General features: G+C 34.7%; 1 protein-coding gene across 1 annotated transcript in view; it reads left to right on the top strand.

The window, feature by feature from the left end:
• Positions 1–20,388: 20,388 nt before the first annotated feature.
• Positions 20,389–22,534, top strand: part of LOC108721705 (uncharacterized) — a 63,492-nt gene continuing 61,346 nt past the window's right edge. The window contains exon 1 of the mRNA XM_018446381.1: positions 20,389–20,679. Coding sequence (XP_018301883.1) covers positions 20,389–20,679 — 291 coding nt within the window. The remainder of the gene's footprint in view (positions 20,680–22,534) is intronic.

The raw sequence follows: 22,534 nt of genomic DNA on the forward strand, positions 1-22,534 counted from the left end.
GATAATACAATAGAACAATAGAACGCAGTTTGCGATGCAGTTTTTTCCTCGCGAATGATTTAATCTACTTCAGCGATACATTAAGCGTGCTTTAAAGTGGCAAGCGCTAAATAGATACCGATTATAGACAGTATTATCTAATTACGCGATTATTGAACAGCGTGTGCAAAGGGATCCTGTCTCTACCGAAGTTGGGGCTAAAGTTGGGGCAGTTTGCGAACCGCAGGCTTTGAAGTTACCTCGACCCACTAAAATATCGCCAGATGCTGCACAGAGTTTCAGATTTTTCGTGGCTATCACTATTAGCACATGAAGAGAACAAAGAAATAAGAGAGCCTCAATGATAAAGACTATAACAAATTTGATTCACGAATATATCCATATATGAAACATTAAAATCCAATCGATTGATTTTGCCAAACAGATTTCCTCTCTTCTATGAGACTCTTTATTTCATGAAATTTATGAAATATCAAACCACATTTAAAGTAAATTCTATAAACTGTGGATTTGTTTTATTTGTGTTTCAAATATCATATTGCTTGGTATAGAGATACGAGGATTAATAGCGATTTTCCAATGGAGCTTATCATGTAGCGAGCACGCGATTCTCTCACGCTTCGTCTCTTGAGAACTTCGGTTGAGGAAAGAAGAGCCGCGAGAGAGAAAAACGTTGCAGTGCCGTGGACAAGACGGAGGAATCGGGTGGAAACTTCGAGCTCTTGAGGAAATGGCCTACAGACCTTACCGCAAGCCGCTTAAGCGCGAGTACGGCGATATATTTCACGCAAGAAACTCAGAGCTCGTTAGCACGTGGAAATCGCGAGAAAATCCGCGTACGTCGCGAGCTCTCTCTTGTGCGACTTGCGGAAAACCAAGTGGAATTTGCACGACAAGCGTGAATTCCTTCGGATGAATATTCACGTAATAGTATCGTGAAATTAGGAGCGCAAGAAAATCCAGAGGAAATGCTAAAGTAAAAAAAAAATACAAACTTTTATTACGTAAGATTTAAATTTGAATGTATTTAAATTTGAGTATATCATACAATTTCAACATCAACTAAATATCAGATTTCGTAGATTAATTAATTTTTGCAATAGTTAATGTTAAATAAAAATTTTGAATTTCTCACATTCTAGATTTTAATCGCAAAAAAAGCGTTTTATGAAGTTAAAGAATAATCTTCGTAAAAAAGCAAAAAAATATGAAAGTCCACAGGTTTGCGACGACGTAAAAAGTAAGCGAGAAATTGTTCCAAAAATTCTTGGTGAGATTTTCTGTCTGTCTCGCAGAAACAGTCATGCAGCTTCAACGTCTGTCGATATCGCGTAATAGACTGTTGCCAGGTGTACTGAAAGGCGGAATAGGAAAACGTTCGAAAGTAAATACGTTCATCCTGAGAGCAGTGAATCGTCGCATTGTCGAGTTCACCGTCTCGCGAACGCGAAGTTCACGCGCACACAACGGCAACTGCACCTTCGCAGGCATCGCACGCATTGTGTTCCAAGTCTTCGCCGTCGCAAACTTATCCAATTACTAATAAAACTTAACGACATCTAATTAACGATTAAACGCTGTCAAACTGTTACGACAAGAAGCGATCGCACACGTGTGTACAAGTATAAATGTGTCTTACGCGTTTCCGAAATATTGTATATTCAAGAAAAAGAAAACGGTATTTTTTTTTCTCTCTTATATAAAATATGATTAATCCAAGTTAGTATATTTAATTGTAATTTCTTAAATTTTCATTACACAGCCTTGACCATAAATATGAAACATTACATTACAGCCACATGTTGTATAATGAAATTTAAAAAAAACTATAAATAGTGTAACTTGGCGTATTTTATAATGTAAGAAATCTGTTTTTCTCAATTCATTGCATTTTCTTGAAAAAAAAAACGGTAATAAAATCGAAAAAAGGGCTATTAAAATATTAAAATTAATATAAAAATAAATATTATTTTTCAATAAAACTGTTTTTAATTTATTTTTTATTAAATATAGAACGTCAATTTGTGGGGATGCTTTGTACTTAAAACCAAGACCGAAAAATGAACTTGTGAAAATTATGAATATGAGATACGTAACTAATTTCAATATATTCTTAATCTTTACTCAAATGATCGAGTACTGAAAATCTAAAAATGTTACCATTCTTTATTAGAATGTATAAATATCGAGATAGGCAATTCTAAAGATAAATATACAGGATAAACTTGCTCAGTACGTTATTGTCACAAATTCCTCATATTCTGCGATGAAGTCGCCACTCGGCGAATATCGATTCGTGCCATCGTTCTTCCGCTCGCCGAATTCAAGTGTGACCTCTTCTTCGTCGTTGATCTTTTCTTTCCTTCTTGTCTCTCTCTTTCTTCTGGCATTCATCTTGCTTTACTTCGGCGTTCTCTCCTGATCTTCCATGTCTCCTCGGCGATTTATCGCTCCGCTCGATAGGTCTTCACGGCTCGATCGTTCTGTTAAATGTATTCGCACGAAACTTTCCAAGACAACGGTTTCAAACAATCTCGAATTTGCTTACGAATGTATCGCAAAAGTCGGATTATTTGATTTATTCTTACTAGACTAGCGCATCCGAAATGAATCCGTACTCCAAACTCAAAGTTCTCGTACAATTCACGAAACAAATATCTCTTTGCTATTCGTCATTATATATTCGAATTAGTATCTATGTTTATGTATAAAATAAACAATTGGATTATTTGATTTATTTTTACCAGACACATAGAAAATTAATCGGATCTCTATAAACTCGAAATTCTTACAAAACAATTCACGAGACAAATATCTCTTTAGCGATTCGTTATTACATATATCGTGTTGAACTGGTATATTTATTTAGAAAACTGGATCTTATTTCTGCAAGTGAGTTTTCAAATTACAGTTACATTGTCATTTAAAAATTTCAATGCTGATTGTGCAGAAAATCATTTTCGATTCTAAAATTCCCAAGCATCATCGAGACGAGATTATGAAAAAATGTTAGGTATTTGAATGGAATTGTTTCAGCTGACTGTATTCAATATCATCAAAATTAAAAGATCATCGGTAGAAAACCAACATTTCACGTACAACAACGCTGGAACCGAACTAAATATACTCACGTTTTACCCCCGATTGCTTTTTCAAAAATTAAACTGTACCGCAATGGTATACCAGATCGATGGTGCGCTTATTCTGCTACTCGTTTAGTGATCCGGTAATCTAACGACGTACGTTTAAAAATATCCGACTACATCGGGACTGATGATCTGCTTTAATACGTATCTGTGATTGGGAAGCGCCGGAACTTATTATTCATGTGATGTGCGCGAGCCTTCGTCGCGAGGTCGAATTCGATCTTCGAAAACGACGATGCACGTCTCAGCAGTTCCGTTCTATTTGTCATATAATGACTTCGGCGAGGTTCAAACAGAATTTATACAATACAAGCTTCGTTATCTATTTATTTTAGATACAACAACAAAAATATGAATGATAAATTCAGAGTAAGAGTGGATTAAGTTTATGATATATGTAGGTACACTCGCCGACACAAATGCCTTTACACATTCAAGATGGATGCGTTTCGGAATACAGTCGAAACGTATACAACCTTGACTGCGCTGAGAGGCCCTTGACCCTGTGAGAGCCTCTCCTCAAAAAGCTATTTCAAAGCATGGTACTGGACCTCATCTGAAGAGATCAAAATCCAAAGTCGAAGAAGAAGAAGAAGAAACGCGTACAGCTTGTATGCGTTTCGACTGTGTTCCGAAATGCATCCATCTTGAATGTGTAAAAGCATTTCTGTCGGCCAGTGTACACTGAAAAATTACTGCGATTGAAAATGAACAAACCTAAAGATTCTGATATTATCAATCAGACTTCTGATTATCTCAACTAGAATTCTAAGATTCAAACAGAAATTCTGATGTATCCATTTTCCACCAGAATTCCAATTAATGCAATTAGATTCTTTTTCTAGTATAAATATCAATATAGATAAAGTTGTCTAAAAGAGATAAAAATAGAAAGAATTTTTCGTAACAGTAAATTGCGAAGTCGATACTTCCTTTTGGCCGCAGACATGCTACATTATTTACATATACAAGGTTCGAGAATACTATATATACTCCGCCGGAAATATTGTTTTACACAAACATGTCTTATATTCTCCGTTTTCAAGGAGCCAAGGGAACCACATCGCGCGGAGCGCTAAATAAACGCCCTCTCTTTCTATTTCTCTTTCTCTCTTTTTCCTGCTTTCCATTTTATCGGACTTCTCGCGGATGTCGTATTCGCGGAAGCGGAGAAATGGCCGAGTCAGCGCAGATACGGAGAGAGTTATCGGCGGGATTCCCGGGAATTCCCGCGAAATATCCTCGAGTTTCTTACTCGAGCGGATCGAGCTGCGAGTCACGTGGCCGCTCTGAAGTCGCAAGCGCGCTAGAGTTTTGCGTTTCGCTTGCACAGAGAAAGCAGGAATATTATGCGAATCCTCCTTTTAGTAGAAGAAAAAGCTCATTGCCGATCAATAGAGTCTTATTTTGTCCTGGTAGACATTTAATTTTATTTGGATAAACCTGATATTCACGATCCGGGAATAGATATCTATTTGATTATATATATATATATATATATATAAAAATGCGAATGGAGTTTACTCAAGGTGTTTATTCAAGGTGTACAATTTTGTGAAAACATTCCTTAAAAATATATTTCCAAATTTTCCAGATATTTTTATTCAAAATTTCAGATAAGATTAGAGAATTTTTAATGCGACTTTATGAAATAAATTGCAGTATATGTAATGCAAACAAATTATATAAGTGTGTGTGTATTGTAAATTAACAGAAAGAACAGAGAGACTATATCTATTTTTTAAAAAATAATTAAAGAAACAATATTTTCAACAAAAGGAAAAATTTAAATTTAAGAAGTAAAATTCCAAAATTTTTCCTGAAATAAAGGAAATTTCACCAATAAAAAATTGTACGAAATCCCTGATTTTTGAGGTTAAGAAATTCTCCGAAAATTCCATGTTTTTCTAACAAAACATTTATTAAACATAAAAAAAATCTCTTTTAATTCTTTTTCTGTCAGATATAAACTTTCGTAGCTACTTCTTATACAATACACCCGACTGCTTCCTCGCATTTCGATATCTGCGCTTTGAATTTCAGAATCTCTTTGAAATCGTATTCGATTTCAGCAACGTCTCAAATACAAAGCCTTTTGATACAAAGCTGAAAAAGCATTTAAGAGCAACAATTTCATTCTTCTGGTTTTTACAACACATACAATGTAAACGCTGAAGGATTTAGGAATAGACTGAATAACGGAGCTTCCTCTAAAAACGGAATGCCGTCGAATCTACAATATGAATACTTTTGTTGTATGCTGTATCTTTGTGCATTGCGAAAACCGCATGTTGCGAAAAAAAAAGAATAAAAGCAATAAAAAAAAAGAGAAAGAAGCGATAGAATAGGATACAGACGTTCTCTTGGAAGTTAGTATATACGATAAAGAATGCTATTTCGCGCTGTTATTTGACGCTCGTGTCCGTCCTAAAACGGCGGAAGCAAGCAACGCTGCGAGAAACGCGAACTCGATAAACAGGATTCGCATCTACATCCGCACAGACGGTTCTCCCTCTCTCTTCCTCGTTTCCTCTCTTTCTGCCTCTTTGCAACGAACTTGTAAGGAACTCGTAAAGATCTCGTAACGATCTCGCAAAAGGACCCTGCACCGTCACCAGTGTATCTTCGCGACTTCGTTCCGTCGACACGATATAGCGGCGTCGTGAAAACGTGGATATAGATTCGAGCTCTCGCAGGATATCAAAGCTGAGCTTTTAATGCGAGGGGAGGGGAAAAAAATAAAAAAATGGACCATCACTTCTCGCAGCGTACTCGCGTTGAGATCAAGTGACGAGTTATTGCAAACGTACTCAACTACCATGTTCAAAACGAATCGAAGAGTTATCAACGAGTTTGTTAAAACAAAAAATAAACAAAAAAATAAAGCTTGTATAAATCTGCAATATAATGATCGAAAGTTCTATGAGTATAAAAAATGTAACAAGATCCGAGGGGGTAACTATTTAATGTAATCGCAGGACAGTCCTCGAAATCATTATAAAATTCATATGAAATCTCTCTCTCTATCTCTCTCTCTATATATATATATATATATAAATATATAATCCAATAATTACATATGCAACCACGAGAAATCATTGTATAATATTAAATAAAATCGTATATTTTACCAAATTACTTCATATATGTAGTGAAAAAAATTATTTGTAATCAGATGAAATCATGTAATCTGTAGGACAATATTTCAGCTAGTGGTTACCCCCTCGACAAGATCCTTAAAAAGAGGACATTTAAATAAACATAAACTTTTTTGTAATTTAAACTTTTACATAATAACTTTTACAGAATAAATGGAAGTTGTGATCTTGTCGAGTAATTCTACGAAAGAAATAGACAAAAAGATACACGATTTTCGAGACAGTTGGTAGATTAAGATAACGTAAAATCATCATGATAAGAATATCGCTCTCTCGTATCTGCTGATTCCAACGGAAAGGTCATTAGTGCAATATAGGTGAGTTCATGCACTTCGACTTGGTAGAAATTAACGTTTTACCTGCTATAAAACCCTCTTTCACGCCATTCGAGAAACGTGTAATTAACGGATAGCGCGTTCGGATCTTCTTATGTTTGAACTTTCGTAACTAAGATCGATGAAGCTTCCGCCATACATTCGCCTATGATACGATAGCTTGTGTAAAAAAATATGGAAACAAAATTAGAAGACCGAGCGATAGATGGTTGGTCGATAGACGCGAACGAACGGCAGACAAAGGACTTCCCAATCTCGTTCGCGTTGCGAAGACGGCGAATTATTGGAAGTATCCGACGCGTTTTCGCATTTCTCTTGGAAATAGATAATCCTGCCGCGCGCGCCTGGCCGTAATTAATCAAACTTATCGGCATAGTTCTCTGTGGAGAACTCATAGGATCTACGATCGCGACGGTATTACAATCGAGCTTCGCGAAAAGCCTAGACTTAAGTTTCGCATTCAAGTTTCGATGCGTTGCGATCTCAAGATCACAGGATATTATTACAGCCCTCTACAGCCTTCTTTTTCTTTTATCCGATAAAATTTACTTGAGAGAATTGACTCTCTCTCTCTCTCTCTCTCTCTCTCTCTCTCTCTCTCTCTCTTTCAAAGCTGACGTCAAATCTGTAACACAGTTACTGACATTGGGTTTGTGAGATCTATTTAATTGATTAAAAGGCACTAATTAATTTCAAAGAATTAAATTTTTTTAAAATGACATAGCTCATACAAAAAGAAACGAATGACTATAACTAAGTTTATTTTAATAAGAATAATCGACATTAACAGATGTAACATAAAGAAAATTGAATAGTTTAACATTTTTGTGTGAAATGGCACTTGCTGCAATAATAGATATAATAATTAAGAACTAATAGTAAATTCAAATATAATAATTATATATTTTTTACTTTAGCATTATTTCACAACAAAAGCTGAATTATCTTTACTCATCAGAATCTTTGTTATCAAAACAATCACTGCATAAAAGGAAATAGACCCACCATTAGCTCCAGAGAACATTACATTGAAAAAAGTGAGATACAATAAATGAAAATATACTTTGAATTTAATCATAAACATTCCCTGATCAAAATTAAATTCAAAATACACTAGAGAAACGCTGAAGTATACTGGAAAAAGTTTACTAAATCTTAATACATATTTTTTTGAATGGTACTAAGTGAATATTTACTTATAGTAAATAAATATTTATTTAATAAAAAATGACAGTTAAATAAAATTAATGGCTTTTGTATTAAATAAATATATGTTTAAATTTAGTAAATATTTAATACTATTCAAACAGATATTTATTGAAATTTAGTATTTTTTCAGCATGAAGAAAAAAAGAGGTAAATTATTACTTTTTCTCGAAACTTAGTAATTGGCGATGGATGAACGTCTTGCCACGCTCGATCTTGACTGATTGTCCTGTCAGGAACGCGAGTCTTTTCTTAACGGAAAAAAGTGTAACTGACAGCCCTAGCGTGCGTCCAACAAACGGGGATAACACACACGACTTACAAAACGCCGGGAGACGAGCTTACAATCTTACAATTTGTGGCGAGAACGATACCATGCGATCGTTGCAACACAACAAGATTATCTGCGCTTAACATTTAAATTAACATGCTCTATGCGCGCCCGAAGCAGCATATGTCCGAACCGACGATCGTGAATCATCGCAAATTTCAATTGTGCTACATACGGCTTCACGCGAGCACGGCTTTTCGATTTGCATCGATAAGTATGATATAGTACGCCGCGGGTAATTTCAGATATGTAAATTACAGTATCGATATTTTCCCGCGACAAGTCGACGGCAAAAAAGTTCTACATGGCTTGTCAGATCATATTTGCTGCATTACATATTTACATCTCGAGTAAGCGAGATATATGATATACGCTATATCGTATGTAATATATAGGATCCTCTCTCAAATAAGATATCATTGCAGATTCATTCGATTTACACGGGGAAATAGATCACTGGAAAATTCTGCCGCATTATGCACAGACATATTAATTTCAGTTTTTTTTTTATTTTAAATATTTTTATTATATTTTTAATATTATTTGAAAATCATTTACTTTCTCATTTAATTTCTCGGTATATAATCTCTAACACATCCAGTGTACATATCTATTATTCTGTTATTGCTGCATAAACCGGAAGTTAACGCATAAATGTTTACGCAATAATTCTCTTTAATAATTTTGTTCTGATAATTTACGCCGAGAGATATTAAATTTCTTTTAATTTTTAAATGCAAAAGCGATTTTTTATAAATGCAAATTATACAGCTTTTAAAACAAATAGCTCGTTTGCGAACAAGCATTTAACATTGAATTTTATGGAAATTTCCCTTCAGCGGAGCTTTGACAACTGAAAATTAATTTCGGCAATTTCCCAGTGATTACGTATCGCACATCCTATATCGCAAATTTGCAGGCTCCGACACGGATTTCGAGTAGCCCCGATCTATAATCGGAGCGTAACATGTCGCCGCATGTCATTATCGACGTAATGGCACGACGGTACATCTCTCGCGTGCACGTGCGTATTGTACGTATGCGTTTACGATTGGGACGCGTCTAGGTTTCGAGATTGCAAAGACATATCATAAGGAAATCCTTCGACCAGTGACACCATACATCCTCTTGGGATTTCCGATAAAGGATTTCCGATAACGAGACAAAAAATGTTCTTGATGTACGTTATTCTTCGCAGCCTTAAGTATAAAAATAAAACATATTATAATTAGATCGATAATGTGCCTATCCTCCTCCTTCGAATTAAATAAGATTAACTTATTAATTGTCTTGAGACAACAGTAGCATATATCAATTGAAATTTATATATTTTTACGTTTAAAATAGATCTGTTATACACGATGTTATAATGATACAATAACATTTGGCGCTATAATATTTGGGATAAAACTGACGTGTGCTAATTATTTTATTCTAGATCTAAGAATTTTTCATTTAGGAATAAACCATTTCCTTTTTAACAATATGATTGTCCCTGTATCGATCTTATTTTATAATACATCGAAGAGTAATAATATCCGGAAATCTTTTCTATAAGTGCACGAATATAACGAGAGAGAAGATACAAATGATTTAAAAAGAAACGAGAAAATTATATCGATCGGTGTGAGTATAGAGGTAAGATGTATGCGTGAGCCAAAGTGCTGATATACTCACATAGATTTTAAATCAACGAGCTGTAAATTTTATTCTATCGATCGAGCTCTAAAAGGAAAGGATGGATTTTAAAGGAATTCTCTCTCTCCCACGCAATCTTACATCGTTGTACGTCTTACAACGTTTAATAATAGTTGACCTCTTTCTCTTTCACTATGTTATGTTGTCCTAACTGATTCTTGCGTTTCAACGAGTTAAAAAGAGTACCCGGTAATATACAGTTTTCCCGAGGACCATTCCATTTGTGAAAACATCACTTGTAGTTTGTGAAAGGAAGACTTCTGACTTTCCTCCGCGACCATTGTCATTCCTTCAGAATAGATTTCCGGATATGACTGTGTCTCGCATGCAGTCGTAAGAGATTGCGAATCTATTATTTATAATAGAAACCATTTAACAATTAGTGCACGCTTACAATCCACGTTTAAATTTTCGATAAAAATAACTCTTTCATATTTCTCCTTAATAACTTTCTGCTTTTCTTGCATTTAACATTCAGAGATTCAGTTTGATTTATAGCATTTTATTATATAAATAAGTACCTCGCGCATGAATATTCAAGTAAATGAATGAAGTAAAATGAAGTAAAATATCACGAGCGTCATTCATTCCGAAACGGAAATGGTTCTCTCATGAAGATATAAACTGAATATCTTTATAAAATCGTCGGGAGTCGATTCCGGCCAAAAGATGCACCTACCTCCGAGATGCAAATCTTCCTTGCCGGAAGGAAGAGGCCTCGTAATTGGGAGATGAACGTGTTACCCTTGCCTCGCGAAGATTGATGATCGCGTCCGACGGCGAGCCGGGCGCTCGGTTCGTCCTTAAATGATGAAGACTCCTCTCGCTCCGAAGGACTACCCTCGGATCCACTGGAGAAGAGAGAAAATTATCTGCCCGATCTAACGGCAATTTCATCGCTACGATGATGAAATTACCTCGGCCGAGTCGCGACGTCTGCGTCGTCCCTAGTTGTATCGTCCACCTCGACAAAATTCACGCGAGGGTGTAACAGTTTTGTAGCGAGATATTTTTCTATTCGCCGTAAGTGAGAACACATCAATCCGTGCAACAGGTTTACGCTGGTTCACAAAGACCGATTGCACGTCTCTTGTACGATTTTTATTAAAATATATGGGCGATTAAAAGTGAAGAGTACGGTCATTTTAAGCTATTGCATCAAACAAATCTTATACCATCGCTCCAAAGTTTTCAAAAATTTGTAACGGCAAGAGCTATGAAAATTTGATCTACGCATTATAGCATTTTTTTGCTGGAATTTACCACGATTAAACATAAGTATTACAGATTTCGCGTGTAATTATTTCCTAATCATACACTGAGAATCCCATTTGATTGAGTGAACTAATCTCTTTTTTTTGGATATGGACAAACAAATCCTTGGTTGATGCAATAAAATAATTTAGTTAGATGCAAAAAGTTTAGTTTTTGTAACATTTTAGGCCTGTTTCTCTCCAACATGGAGAGAAAAAGAAGAAAAATGAACCGTGCAAGAATTTTAGTTAAAAAAACCTTTTATTTGTTTCTGATAATACAAGTAAAATATTATAATAACCAAATTTTTTATTTGAACTAATTTATTTTATTGCATCAACCAAGGAATATTTGTTTATCTATATCTAAATAAGAGATTAGTTGATTCAATTAAATGGAATTCTCTCAGTGTATTATTATATTATTTAATTTGTTTATAAGAAATATTTTTTTTTGCAAATATTATATAATTTACTTTAAAAAAAAACTGTTAATTTATTCTTCGTGAGACATTTTTCGAATCAAGCTGTTATTGTAGATTCCATTAATGCTTCACAATTCTTCAAAAATCGTGCGCACGTATATCGGTCGTAATGCAAGCCACGTAAAGAAGCTCAACCCTAAAAGTTTTACAATATCGGCGGGAAGCGTTCGAGCGCTGCGGTTGAATGCGCTAGGTCGTCTAAGATATTTTATTAAACTCCAGTTGTAAAGCGCAATGTATGACCCTTGTGACGTACCGCGGCACGAAAAGCGCATAAAAATCCGTAAGTAGATGTACGAAACGTCCCTACGTAGTCACGTTTCGTCATGGAATATTAAAACGTCGGCAAATACATTCCGATCGAGCTTCAAGCTGCCCGAGAAGATTTCGACGGTCTATTGAAACTTTTCCAAGTTTGCGCGCTCAGAGTCGTTTTATTACTAACGAGCTCTTCTATCGACAATCTCGGTGATTCTTAAGATTCTTGTAAATATACAAAATGTTTCGGAACACTCTTTCGCTTCAACTTTCGGATTCTTCGTCTAATTTGAAGTTTTTCTTCATCTAATTTGATTTTTTTCCCAACGAGAATTTTATCAGATGTTATACTTCTTCATAACACTTGAAATTCCAACGTTAAATATTGATAACTGAATTTGAAATTCTGTCAAGTTCTAAAAGTTATCGGACAAGCAAAACATAATTTACCTACTTGTAATCCGGAAGCTTAATTCGTTGAAACTTTCTGATAATCAATCACTTCAACCTCAATATTTTTGTTACAAGGAAGTCGACCGTAAGTTATTCAGTAATATACTAATAAAATGAAAAAGAGACATGGGAAAATCTATAGAAAAATTTCGTATATATCGTCCCCTTACTTCCTAAAAGGCCCAAAAGAGTGACACAACTAAAAGAAACGAGCTATTGCCATTAAAAAGTTGGATAAACTTACATTACCCTTAATCATTAAAAGTGAATAACTTCATAAAAATTCACAATTCAAAAGGGTGATTTTAAAGAAAAATCGGTAAAATTAACTCAAAAAGAGTGATTTTTTTAAGGATTGCGAAACAAAAATGACACAAATAACCAGGAATGGGCATGTATTTAAAATACTTTTATTTAAAACACACTATTTGCAGTACAAGCGTATTTTGTATTTTTTATTTCAGCGGATCACATAGAAGTATTACGTATTTCGTATTTAAAATCGAAAGATCGAAAACTTTTTGTATTTTGTAATTCAATAATAAGATTGATTGTTAATGTTAATATTTGAAATACAAAATACAAAATACTTTCAATCTTTTGTTATTAATACTGAAATACAAAATACTTTTATATGCTCCCATAAAACACAAAAAAAAATATTTTCATGTACTCCTAATAAACACAAAATACAAAATATAATTGTCTTACCAATAGTGTTTTTTAAATAAAAATATCTGGAGACACGGTAGTGTCTCGGCGCTAAGCCGTGGCGCGAGATTTCAAATACATGCTCAGCAAATAATAAGCTCTCCAAATAACATATGATTATGTTGAGAATATATTCTTTTGGCCGACATTATTTGATTAATCACTAATTTTCTGTAAAGTTAAAGCATGATTTTCTCTCATATTTTTAGGAAACTTAATTTTAAACACACATGAGTGAAAAATGCCATATTCGGTCAAAGTAATTCTTTCTGATATTTCTTGTGACTTTATACAATTTCCAGTTCATTCAAGTAAACTGTGCGCCGATTATTTGTCGGTCTTGAAACCCAACTAAATCGAAGTTAGAGTAGTAATATAAATCAAATTGACAAGCAATTAAATACTATTGATGCAAATAAGCATCTTGGGAGTTAATAATTTGATGTTAATAAGCATCTTGATCCCTTCAGACGCCGTGTACATTATAATGTATGTACATCAAATTTGAAGACATTATCTATTGAAATTATTTCATTCTATCGACATCATTCGAGATTGGATGTACATATACTTTTGTTGGAAAATAATCAAAATTTTGAATAGAATTAGTTATTTAGCATGAATTACTTATTAAAGTGCCTCCGAATTGAATTTTACAAAAATTTAACACGGTTTCAATAAAATCAGGTCTGAAGGAATTAAATACCGTAAATAATTTATTGCAAAAAACATTACTCAGCCGGGATTCGAACCCGGATTTTCCGAATTTCATACGGTCGTCTTCTCAATTCGATCACCGAGGCATGAAACTTAATTTTTTTTAAGTTGTGCCACTTTTGAAGTAAGAAAGCGATACTTAGAAGAAGAATTCTTTCAGACTTCGTCTAAAAGACTTTTCTTTATGACATCTTTTAAATACCTTTCAGGCATGTATATCTAAAAGACGTCTAAAAGATATCCTTTAACATGCATGTTATCTGGATAGATGAGCACTAATTGACGAGACGCGACTACTTCCGGATACACAAATTTCAGAATAGCAAAATAAAAATAGGATTCCGGTCGGTCAATCGAGTGTTTGTGGAATCGACCGTGAATCCATGAATCGGTCAGGTAGTATTGCCATGACTACGGACGATGAATAAAACAGTGCGCGCGCGGGAAGTCGCAGTCAACGAGCTTTCCGTATCATCTCGCCCTATTTCGCCCTACCGTCCTTCCCAGCTGCCGTTCCGCTGATCATCGAGGAGGCCCTTGGTTTTCATGAATGGTGCTCCGCTATCGTCCGCCGTGGAACTCACGGACGACGGAAATATAGGATAAGAATACATACGTCGAAAGCATCGCCGTCACCCCGAGAATGCGTTATGGGAAGCGGTCAGAGATGAGAGGTGAAGTAAAACAAAAAGGAACTGAATCCACTGGCGGGACGAGCGCGAACGCTACGCGCGCGCGTGCTGAATTCGTGATCGAATCGGGTTTCCGGGAAAGCTCATGGCTGAATTGCGTGAGTGTGAGTCAATGTGTGTGTGCGTACCGGGGTTGTAGGCTCGTTCTAATTCTACAATCATGGCATCATTTGTTTTATTCGTAAATTATGCGAAAAATAATACGGAATCTAACATAGTTATCTTGCTATAACATACTAGTGTCTCCAATATGAATAATTCATATTTTTCCCTAGAAAAGATGGGACTTGCTGTAACTTTTAAATATTCAGGCATAGGCATATTTTAATATATAGAGTATCCTAAAATTCGCAACTCAAAATACTAACAAGAAGTTTTCAGATGATTAAGTAAAAGTCATTTGTAAATTTTTATTTAAACAATAATTTCTGAGATATAAGAGTTTAAATATGATCAATTACAGACTATGTTTAGATAGTCAAGTGAGAGTATTAGTGAGCGCGCACTTCAGCGCTCATTAATATTGGATTGGCAAAAGATCTCCTCGTTTTTTGTTTGTATATGTGATTTTCAGGACTCGATTTAAATACTCTAAGCTCTTCTATCTCAAATGATTTGATGCGGATTATTTTCGATTAAAATGTGGATTTGATTATCATCCACTCTACTTGGTCTATCAGAACATGGATTATCTTCAATAGAGAAATTCTCATAATAAAACTTTACAAAATTGGCACATGTGATCCATTTGCACTATCTTCACCGTACACCGCTTATATCTTTTTTCGGATTTGCACAGCATTTTTACTTTATAATAATATAGCATAATATGGCAAAAATGTGTCTTTGATCTTCCATCTTCACCTTTATAACAAATATATAGCAAACTCTGTCGATCTCAATACTTTTTTGTTATAAATTGATATGTAAACTGTTAGATTATGAATGCATTTGCTAAAACAAAAAAAGTGTTTACACCTAAAGTAACTTAATGTCACTCGCTAACAAAAAACGAGAAAACTTTTGGCCAGTCCAATAGGTACTACCGGACGCACAACTCATGGACAGGTAACTATCTAAATGTAGTCTGTAATTAAATCGTTATTATCTTAAAAATTACTGCTTAAAATAAATTCACAAATAACTTTTTTATTTGATTTTTCGAGAACTTTTTTGCTATAGTAGGTATTTTGAATCGAGAATTTAGAGACACTCTACACATACATACTCGAATCTGGAATTAAAACTCGGCAAAAAAGTATGTAAATGGGAGAAAAATTTTTCTACTTAACTGCCCTTAAAAGACTTTGTTAGTTTAAGAAAAGCTCTTTGTTTCCAAGGATAGATATATCAGAGAGAAAAGTCAATGTTTCTCTGGTTTAAAAAAATATTCCAAAATTATATCTATGGTTAATTAAAGGATAAAAAAACGATTTTTAAGAATGAGTAGTTGAACTGAGAATTAAGAATGCTCCAAACTACCTTTGCAATTATGTTCCTTTCATTTCTACCTCAGTAATAAAAAAGAATAAAGCTCGAGGGGAAGTTCTGTGTATACCGAAGAACTGTATTTTAAATTCTTTGAAATCCGCGTTTGCACCGTGAAAAATTTTCCTTCGATATCTTCCCAGCGTCTAATTCACTCGAGAGAGCCAACGGATTCGTAGTTCCGAGCACGTTCGCATTTGTTGGTCGAAACAAGTTATGCCGTCTGCGATACAACGGAGGTAAAAATCGCCGCTGATATCTTCCGAAGTATTTGCAGAGAGATTTCTGATTTCCGACACACGAACGCCCGAAACGGGCTTCTCAGCGCGAGTAAGTGAGAGCTGAGGTGTTGCGGATAATAATGAAATTACTTTGAGAATCAGTCGCGAAAACTTGCCTTGCCGATCATCTTGAATCGCTACAAAAGAGATCCCGTGACTATATAACTACATTCAACAGAAAAAGCAACTTTGCATCTTGTAAGATTCTTGAATGTGATTGGTTCATACATTTAAAACCAATGAGGAACTATAAAAGGCAAGAATATATTGAAGTCGATCGACATCACACATCAAAAAGATAGATTTCACATTTATAAAATCTGTAATTATTCACATCAATCGCAGAAAAATCGCAGCTTAAAATTTACAATGGATAATTAAAGCTCTAATTAAATAACTTTTCTTATTCTTATGAAAACAATTACAAAGATACCTTTATCTTTTGTAGTTATTATTTACAAATTATTCTCTGGCATATTTACAGAGCAGGATGTTAGATACACTCGTTTTTCAAATACAACTGTACGCGTCAACTACTGTATGTAATTCTCTATCTCTCTTTTTTAAATTTTAAATAATATTAAACAATTTAATAAATTATATCTCTGTTAATTTATTAAATGAATAAAAATCACAATCATATACTGGGCGCAAAAATAATGCAGTTAAGCAATAAAAAATTACACGCGTATTAATATCAATTAAGATCGATTTGGATGGATATCTCAGTGAAATGATTCGCGAGTTAAATGCAGCACTGACGTCATCTTATAGATACTATATGCGGATTAAGTTCGGATTATAGGAACCTACAAAGCGTCTCTATAATCGAGATCATAAAAGGCAATGATTGCTGATATAACGTTGCTAGTATCTATATCTAGTCGATCTACTATTTATAGCTATAATGGTGAACAATATATTAGTTTCATATCGGCATCGTATGGGTAGATCATATATTAAACTGATCATATATTACTGAGATAATAACGATATTAATTGAAATCTTGATAATAAAAACGGAAATAGAATAATTATCTTAATTACGAGTTTTTAATCAGTGTTTATAATAAGAGATAAATAATAATGTCATTTTTGTTATAATCAGATAAATGAAATACTACATCATATTATTTAATTAATTTTAAAATATCACGTATTTAACGCGCGTGCAGCACAAGATTCCATCGATATTTAATTGCAGGAGCATTCGTTCGCTGTAAATCGCACAAAATTTTTTTATATTAAATTTCAAAATTTTTTTGTATTAAATTACATTTAAAAAAAATTTAAAATTTATTTTAAAAAGTTTTTTTTTCACTTCAGTTCATGAAAACAAAAATGAAATATTTAGTTTGTGAACAAGCAGAACGGAAACTAAATATTTCGTTTCTATACCAGAGGTTGACACAAGCGTTATATTTTTTTTTTCAGTTTCCAAGTCCAACAATATGCCTAGAGATTTCAGAGAGTTGTATTTATCCATTCATATTTACACTGGCAAATATGGGGGTATTTCTTGGTAAATTATTATATTCAATATAAAAAGAGATATTTTTTTTATTAACTATTAAATACATAATATTATTATTTATCACTTACATTTTTATATGTCAGCAATAAAGAAAATACAGGCTATTGGTAGGATACAAGCTATTGCAATAGGGATTGCATTTTGTATGGCTGTGTTTCCTCTTTGTATGTTGCGTCATTCAGACATCATGCAAGTTTAAATCATACATCGTTGTTTCGTAAGCTAATCAAGCTACATGTACCTATTCGAATAGAAGGAAACGGGAGCAGAATAGTTGTTCTAAATATGGCGATCGATCTGGTGCGCCTTTTACGATTAACATATCCGAAAGCCGCGGCAAAGACATGCCAACGTGTTCCAGATAGACACGTTAGGTCTTTACACGATCTCGCTTATATGCTGCTCTATCGTTGCATCAAAGTTTCACTCGGGCTCGCTTGTATGGCCCTTACACGATAAATTAAGAGGCGCTAATTACGGTCCATGCACAGACACTTCATCCAACTTAGTCCCGCGCATAACCAATATATCCGAGATCTATAACGAGGATGTATCAACACGAAGACCGCACGAACGCTGTAAGTTTAAATTAGGAAAGTACGTGTGGTTTCCAAAGAGACAAAATTCATTTCACGTAAAAGACGGATGGATTTTCGATAGAAATAGTCCAGATGAACTTCTTGAAATTCATCGCGGATCAGGTATAACGCAGAAAATATCCCTTCGATATCATATGTACATGAATTGCTAGTACTTCCTGCTTTTCCCATATATGCAATAATTTAAACTGAAATGAGGATGTCGTTCTCTCTGTTATCCAAAATATAGAAATAAGAATGCATTTGGTTTCAATTTGACAGTTAGGCCATATAAATTCGAATCATCTTTAGTAAAATAATAAATGCATATTTTTTATATTATCCTTTTAAATTATCTTTAAATACCATCAGAAATTTATTATTGATTCTTGATTTTTACATTTAGGTAATGGGGACGTGTCCCAGTAATATAAGTACATTAGAAAACCAGAGTGTTTATTTCTTAGAAAAAGCTTGGAATTTCCAGGAGACATCTCTTTTTCTTGAAAATTAGAAATTTTCATGTAATGAAGACTCAGGGAAATTTTTGAAATATTAAATTGTATATAAATTAAAAAATTCTATCTTTTCCTGAAAACATCATTTTTTCTTGATAATGCAAAATGTTGATTGATTAGCAATAAGAATGACGTACAAATCTGCATATATTCTAGTATATCTCGTGAGTTTTTATAAAATAAATTAGGATGACAGTAGACGTGACAGTAGCAGCTGCTTACCACAATAGAGAATTTCAATGACACTATTTTGTATACATATAGTAAACCTTGCCTATACTATTCTATTATAGGTCTTATGGTACCATATGGTATCGTAGAAAGTAATAAATATAGTCTCATGGAATCCCTGTTTTCTAATAACTTTTAATACATAATTGACTTACATTCCAATTCATTTTAAAGATGCATTAAAAACTTCTCTGGAATTTTGAATAAAAATATCTGAAAAATCCAAGAGGAATCTTTTTACAAGATTTCAGTAAACACTCTGATCATATGAAGTTAATATTAGGAATCCATGTATATATATGAAGAAATATGCTCACCGTTGATAGCTGCGGTCAAAATCTCATTGCAAACGCTTTGAAGCATTTGATTGACCAATTAGAAGAAAGAATTGTACAATTAATTAATCGAAAAACGCTTCAAAGCATTTGTAACGTTACGTTGACCGTATTCGGTGTCTGTTGACGTAATAGATCGTCACGTGTCTCAAAAGCAGCTTATGAAATGACCGGCGCTACGCATTAGCATTCTTAGCGTGTCAAAATTACGGAGAGGATCGATTCTTCATCCTACTCCTTGCAAACTCATTAGTTTACACAGCAACACACCGTACGCTTCGCCAGACAAGGGGTCAGAGAAGATCAATGAGTGGATCAAGTCTGGCACGTTGATCGAGCATCGCCGTTCCGCGAGTACGAGTATCTAAAAGCTTGCGCTACGAGACGACGCTGAAAAAGCGCCCGAAGGGACTAAGATTAAAAGAGCTCGAGTAAATAACGCAAAAAAGTCCCCTTCCCTCCACCTTGACTCGTGGATACGCGCGCAAAGTAGGTAAAGAAGAGAGCCGGTGGTTTACTTTCGGCAGTTAAGAGAGAATACAGATGGCCCAGAGTTATATCAGTCCGGGTTGTAATGCGGTGCATTAATTCGAGTGGGATGCAGGCGCGAGTCGGGCGCGAATGCGGGCGATGTTCGCGGTACACAGTCCCACTTGATGAATTGATGCACCCGCGAATACACGCGAGGACCTCCCGCACGTGAACTTCTCATACGCAATAATTGCATAGGTACGGGTAGGAGATGGGCTAGAGGGGACCCGATGCTCGCACAGAAAAGGAGAGAGCGCAAGGTATAGTTAGATGTAGTGAGGATGGACTCGTGCGAAGAGGGCCGCGCGACAGAGACAAGGCTCGCCGAGGCCGCGGATTCGATCACGTATCGCGCGCCACGCAGCATTAGGATGCAGTGATCGGGAGAGGGTGGTGGTGGTGTGGTGCGAGGTCAGGTGAGAGGAGGTCCACGAGAGTGGACGACGACGATGCATCACGCCGGCGGTGGCGGTGTAGGAGGTGGAGGTGGCGGTGTAGGAGGTGGTGGCGGCGGTGCCGGTTACGGGGGTGGGCCACAGGAGCGCGTTCACCAAGCTCCAAAAGCGGTCCAGCCTGATCAAAAGTGTCCCTACGAGACCTACCAAGCGCAAATCCCGGATTGCTGCGCGGCTGCGGTAGCGGCACAAGATCCGTACCCACGGCCGCCCAGTGGCTACGACGCCAGATGCTACGACGAGTGTCATCGCAGGACGCCGTATCAAGAAGAGCCCTATCCTCAGGTATGAATTTTATTAGTTCGACTACATTAACTCTCCGAATCTGAACTGAAAATTTGTAACACATTTACTGGATCTATATAAAATCCACTTAATTTATATTAATTAATTCGGGAGCGGTCACATGATTTTTCTACATAAATGATCATCCAGGGTATTTTTACACCCCAGTTAAAATTACTATCATTAATATTGTATGTTATTGATTATTTTCCAATTTATATTAGCATTTGAGAATATTAATGATATGAATTTAATTACAATTTTCTAAAAAAGAGTAAGTAGAAACCAAACAAATATTAAACAAAATAAGCACGTTAAGTAGCTTATATTATAATAATATTTCTAAAAAAAACAAAGATTTTAATTAATATAACGCTTCTTTATTGCGGATTTTCAATGGAATTTAAAGAATCAAAAAGAATAGTTATTAAAAAGATAGAAAATATGTTAAACAAAATACAAAGCAATATTTTATAATAATTCACATTTTTTTCCGCTGGAGTATAAAAACCTCAGCTGTTGAATTTGTAAGTCGACGCCAAAATCTGTAACACAGTTCCTGATATTGAGTCTGTGAAATCCACTTAATTTATGCTAACTAAATTCGTATAAAAAGAATTAATACTAAGTATATTTTAATAAGAATAATCCAAATTTTCCCGTGTAAAATAAAGAAGATTGAATGGTTTGATAAAGAGATTTATAATTGAGTAAGTCTAATGAACCCACCGTCAGTTCCGCAGAGTTAACGATATTCAGTGTGTCGCGCAAAGTTCGTAATCCCTCGTGATTTTATGCAAATTTACTGATATTATTTTCTCATTCTTCGCGTGCACAAGTTTGAAGCATAAAAATATTTTATTTAAAAAATACAAAGCAAGTTATGTGTAATGAAAAAACAGCTTTCTTAAATATTACAAAGAAATTTGGTCGTTAAATGCGAATGCACTGGACACGGTTGATTCGATTGTATACATGAAATTTTTTTTTTTTTATTGAAAACATACGAATATGGTATAATGAAAAACTTCACCAGTACAACAGATTGATTTTTGTTATTAATACTGGAATTACTAGTTTCCGATTGCTTAAAAAATTCAAACAGTATTGCCTTTTCGTTTGGAATTGCATTATAGTTATTATTACTACTGAATACGTATTATGAAATTATTCGAAATGAATTCCGATCGGAATTATTCAATTATTCCCTAGATTTCTATTGTGTTTTCTAGGGAAAACGAAATAATTCCGATCGGAATCCATTCCGACTTGTTCCATGATGTTTTATACTCGTGTATCCATCAAATTACATGTAAACAAATGAAAAGTTTTAATAGAATAACCAGATAAAATTTAACTTTGGTAGTAGTTTTGAAATATATTTACACAACACAAACGAATAAGTCCCATTTATACTTTTTGTCTGTACCTTCATGAATAAGTAACATGTTTTTCATAAAAATATTTAACAAGTATTACGTGGATTTGCTTTTCTGTCATCATAAATTAAAATTAATACGATAATTAAGATAAACTATAATTTATCTTAATACGATTAATATCGTGGTTATTCGCATTGAACTTCGGCGGTATAAAGTGCCACTGCATAAATCGATGTCGATTAAATTTGATATCCTTTCTAGGTATTACACGATAATTATCCAATAGAATCGAACGAGTTCACCGTTTTATAATGTAACCGCTCGAGTCTGGTATTTATGATTATCGAATGGCGAAAATTGAATTTGCTGCTTCCAGGGAAATAGGAGCTTAGTTAGCGTGAAAAGGGCAGACTTTAAGATCGCCATGATTCAGCGAACTGAAACGATCGCTATTCGATAATATAAATCGCGAG

Source organism: Mycetomoellerius zeteki, unplaced genomic scaffold (assembly GCF_001594055.1).
Source record: "Mycetomoellerius zeteki isolate Tzet28-1 unplaced genomic scaffold, Tzet1.0 scaffold182, whole genome shotgun sequence".
NCBI classification, from domain to species: Eukaryota; Metazoa; Arthropoda; class Insecta; order Hymenoptera; family Formicidae; genus Mycetomoellerius; species Mycetomoellerius zeteki.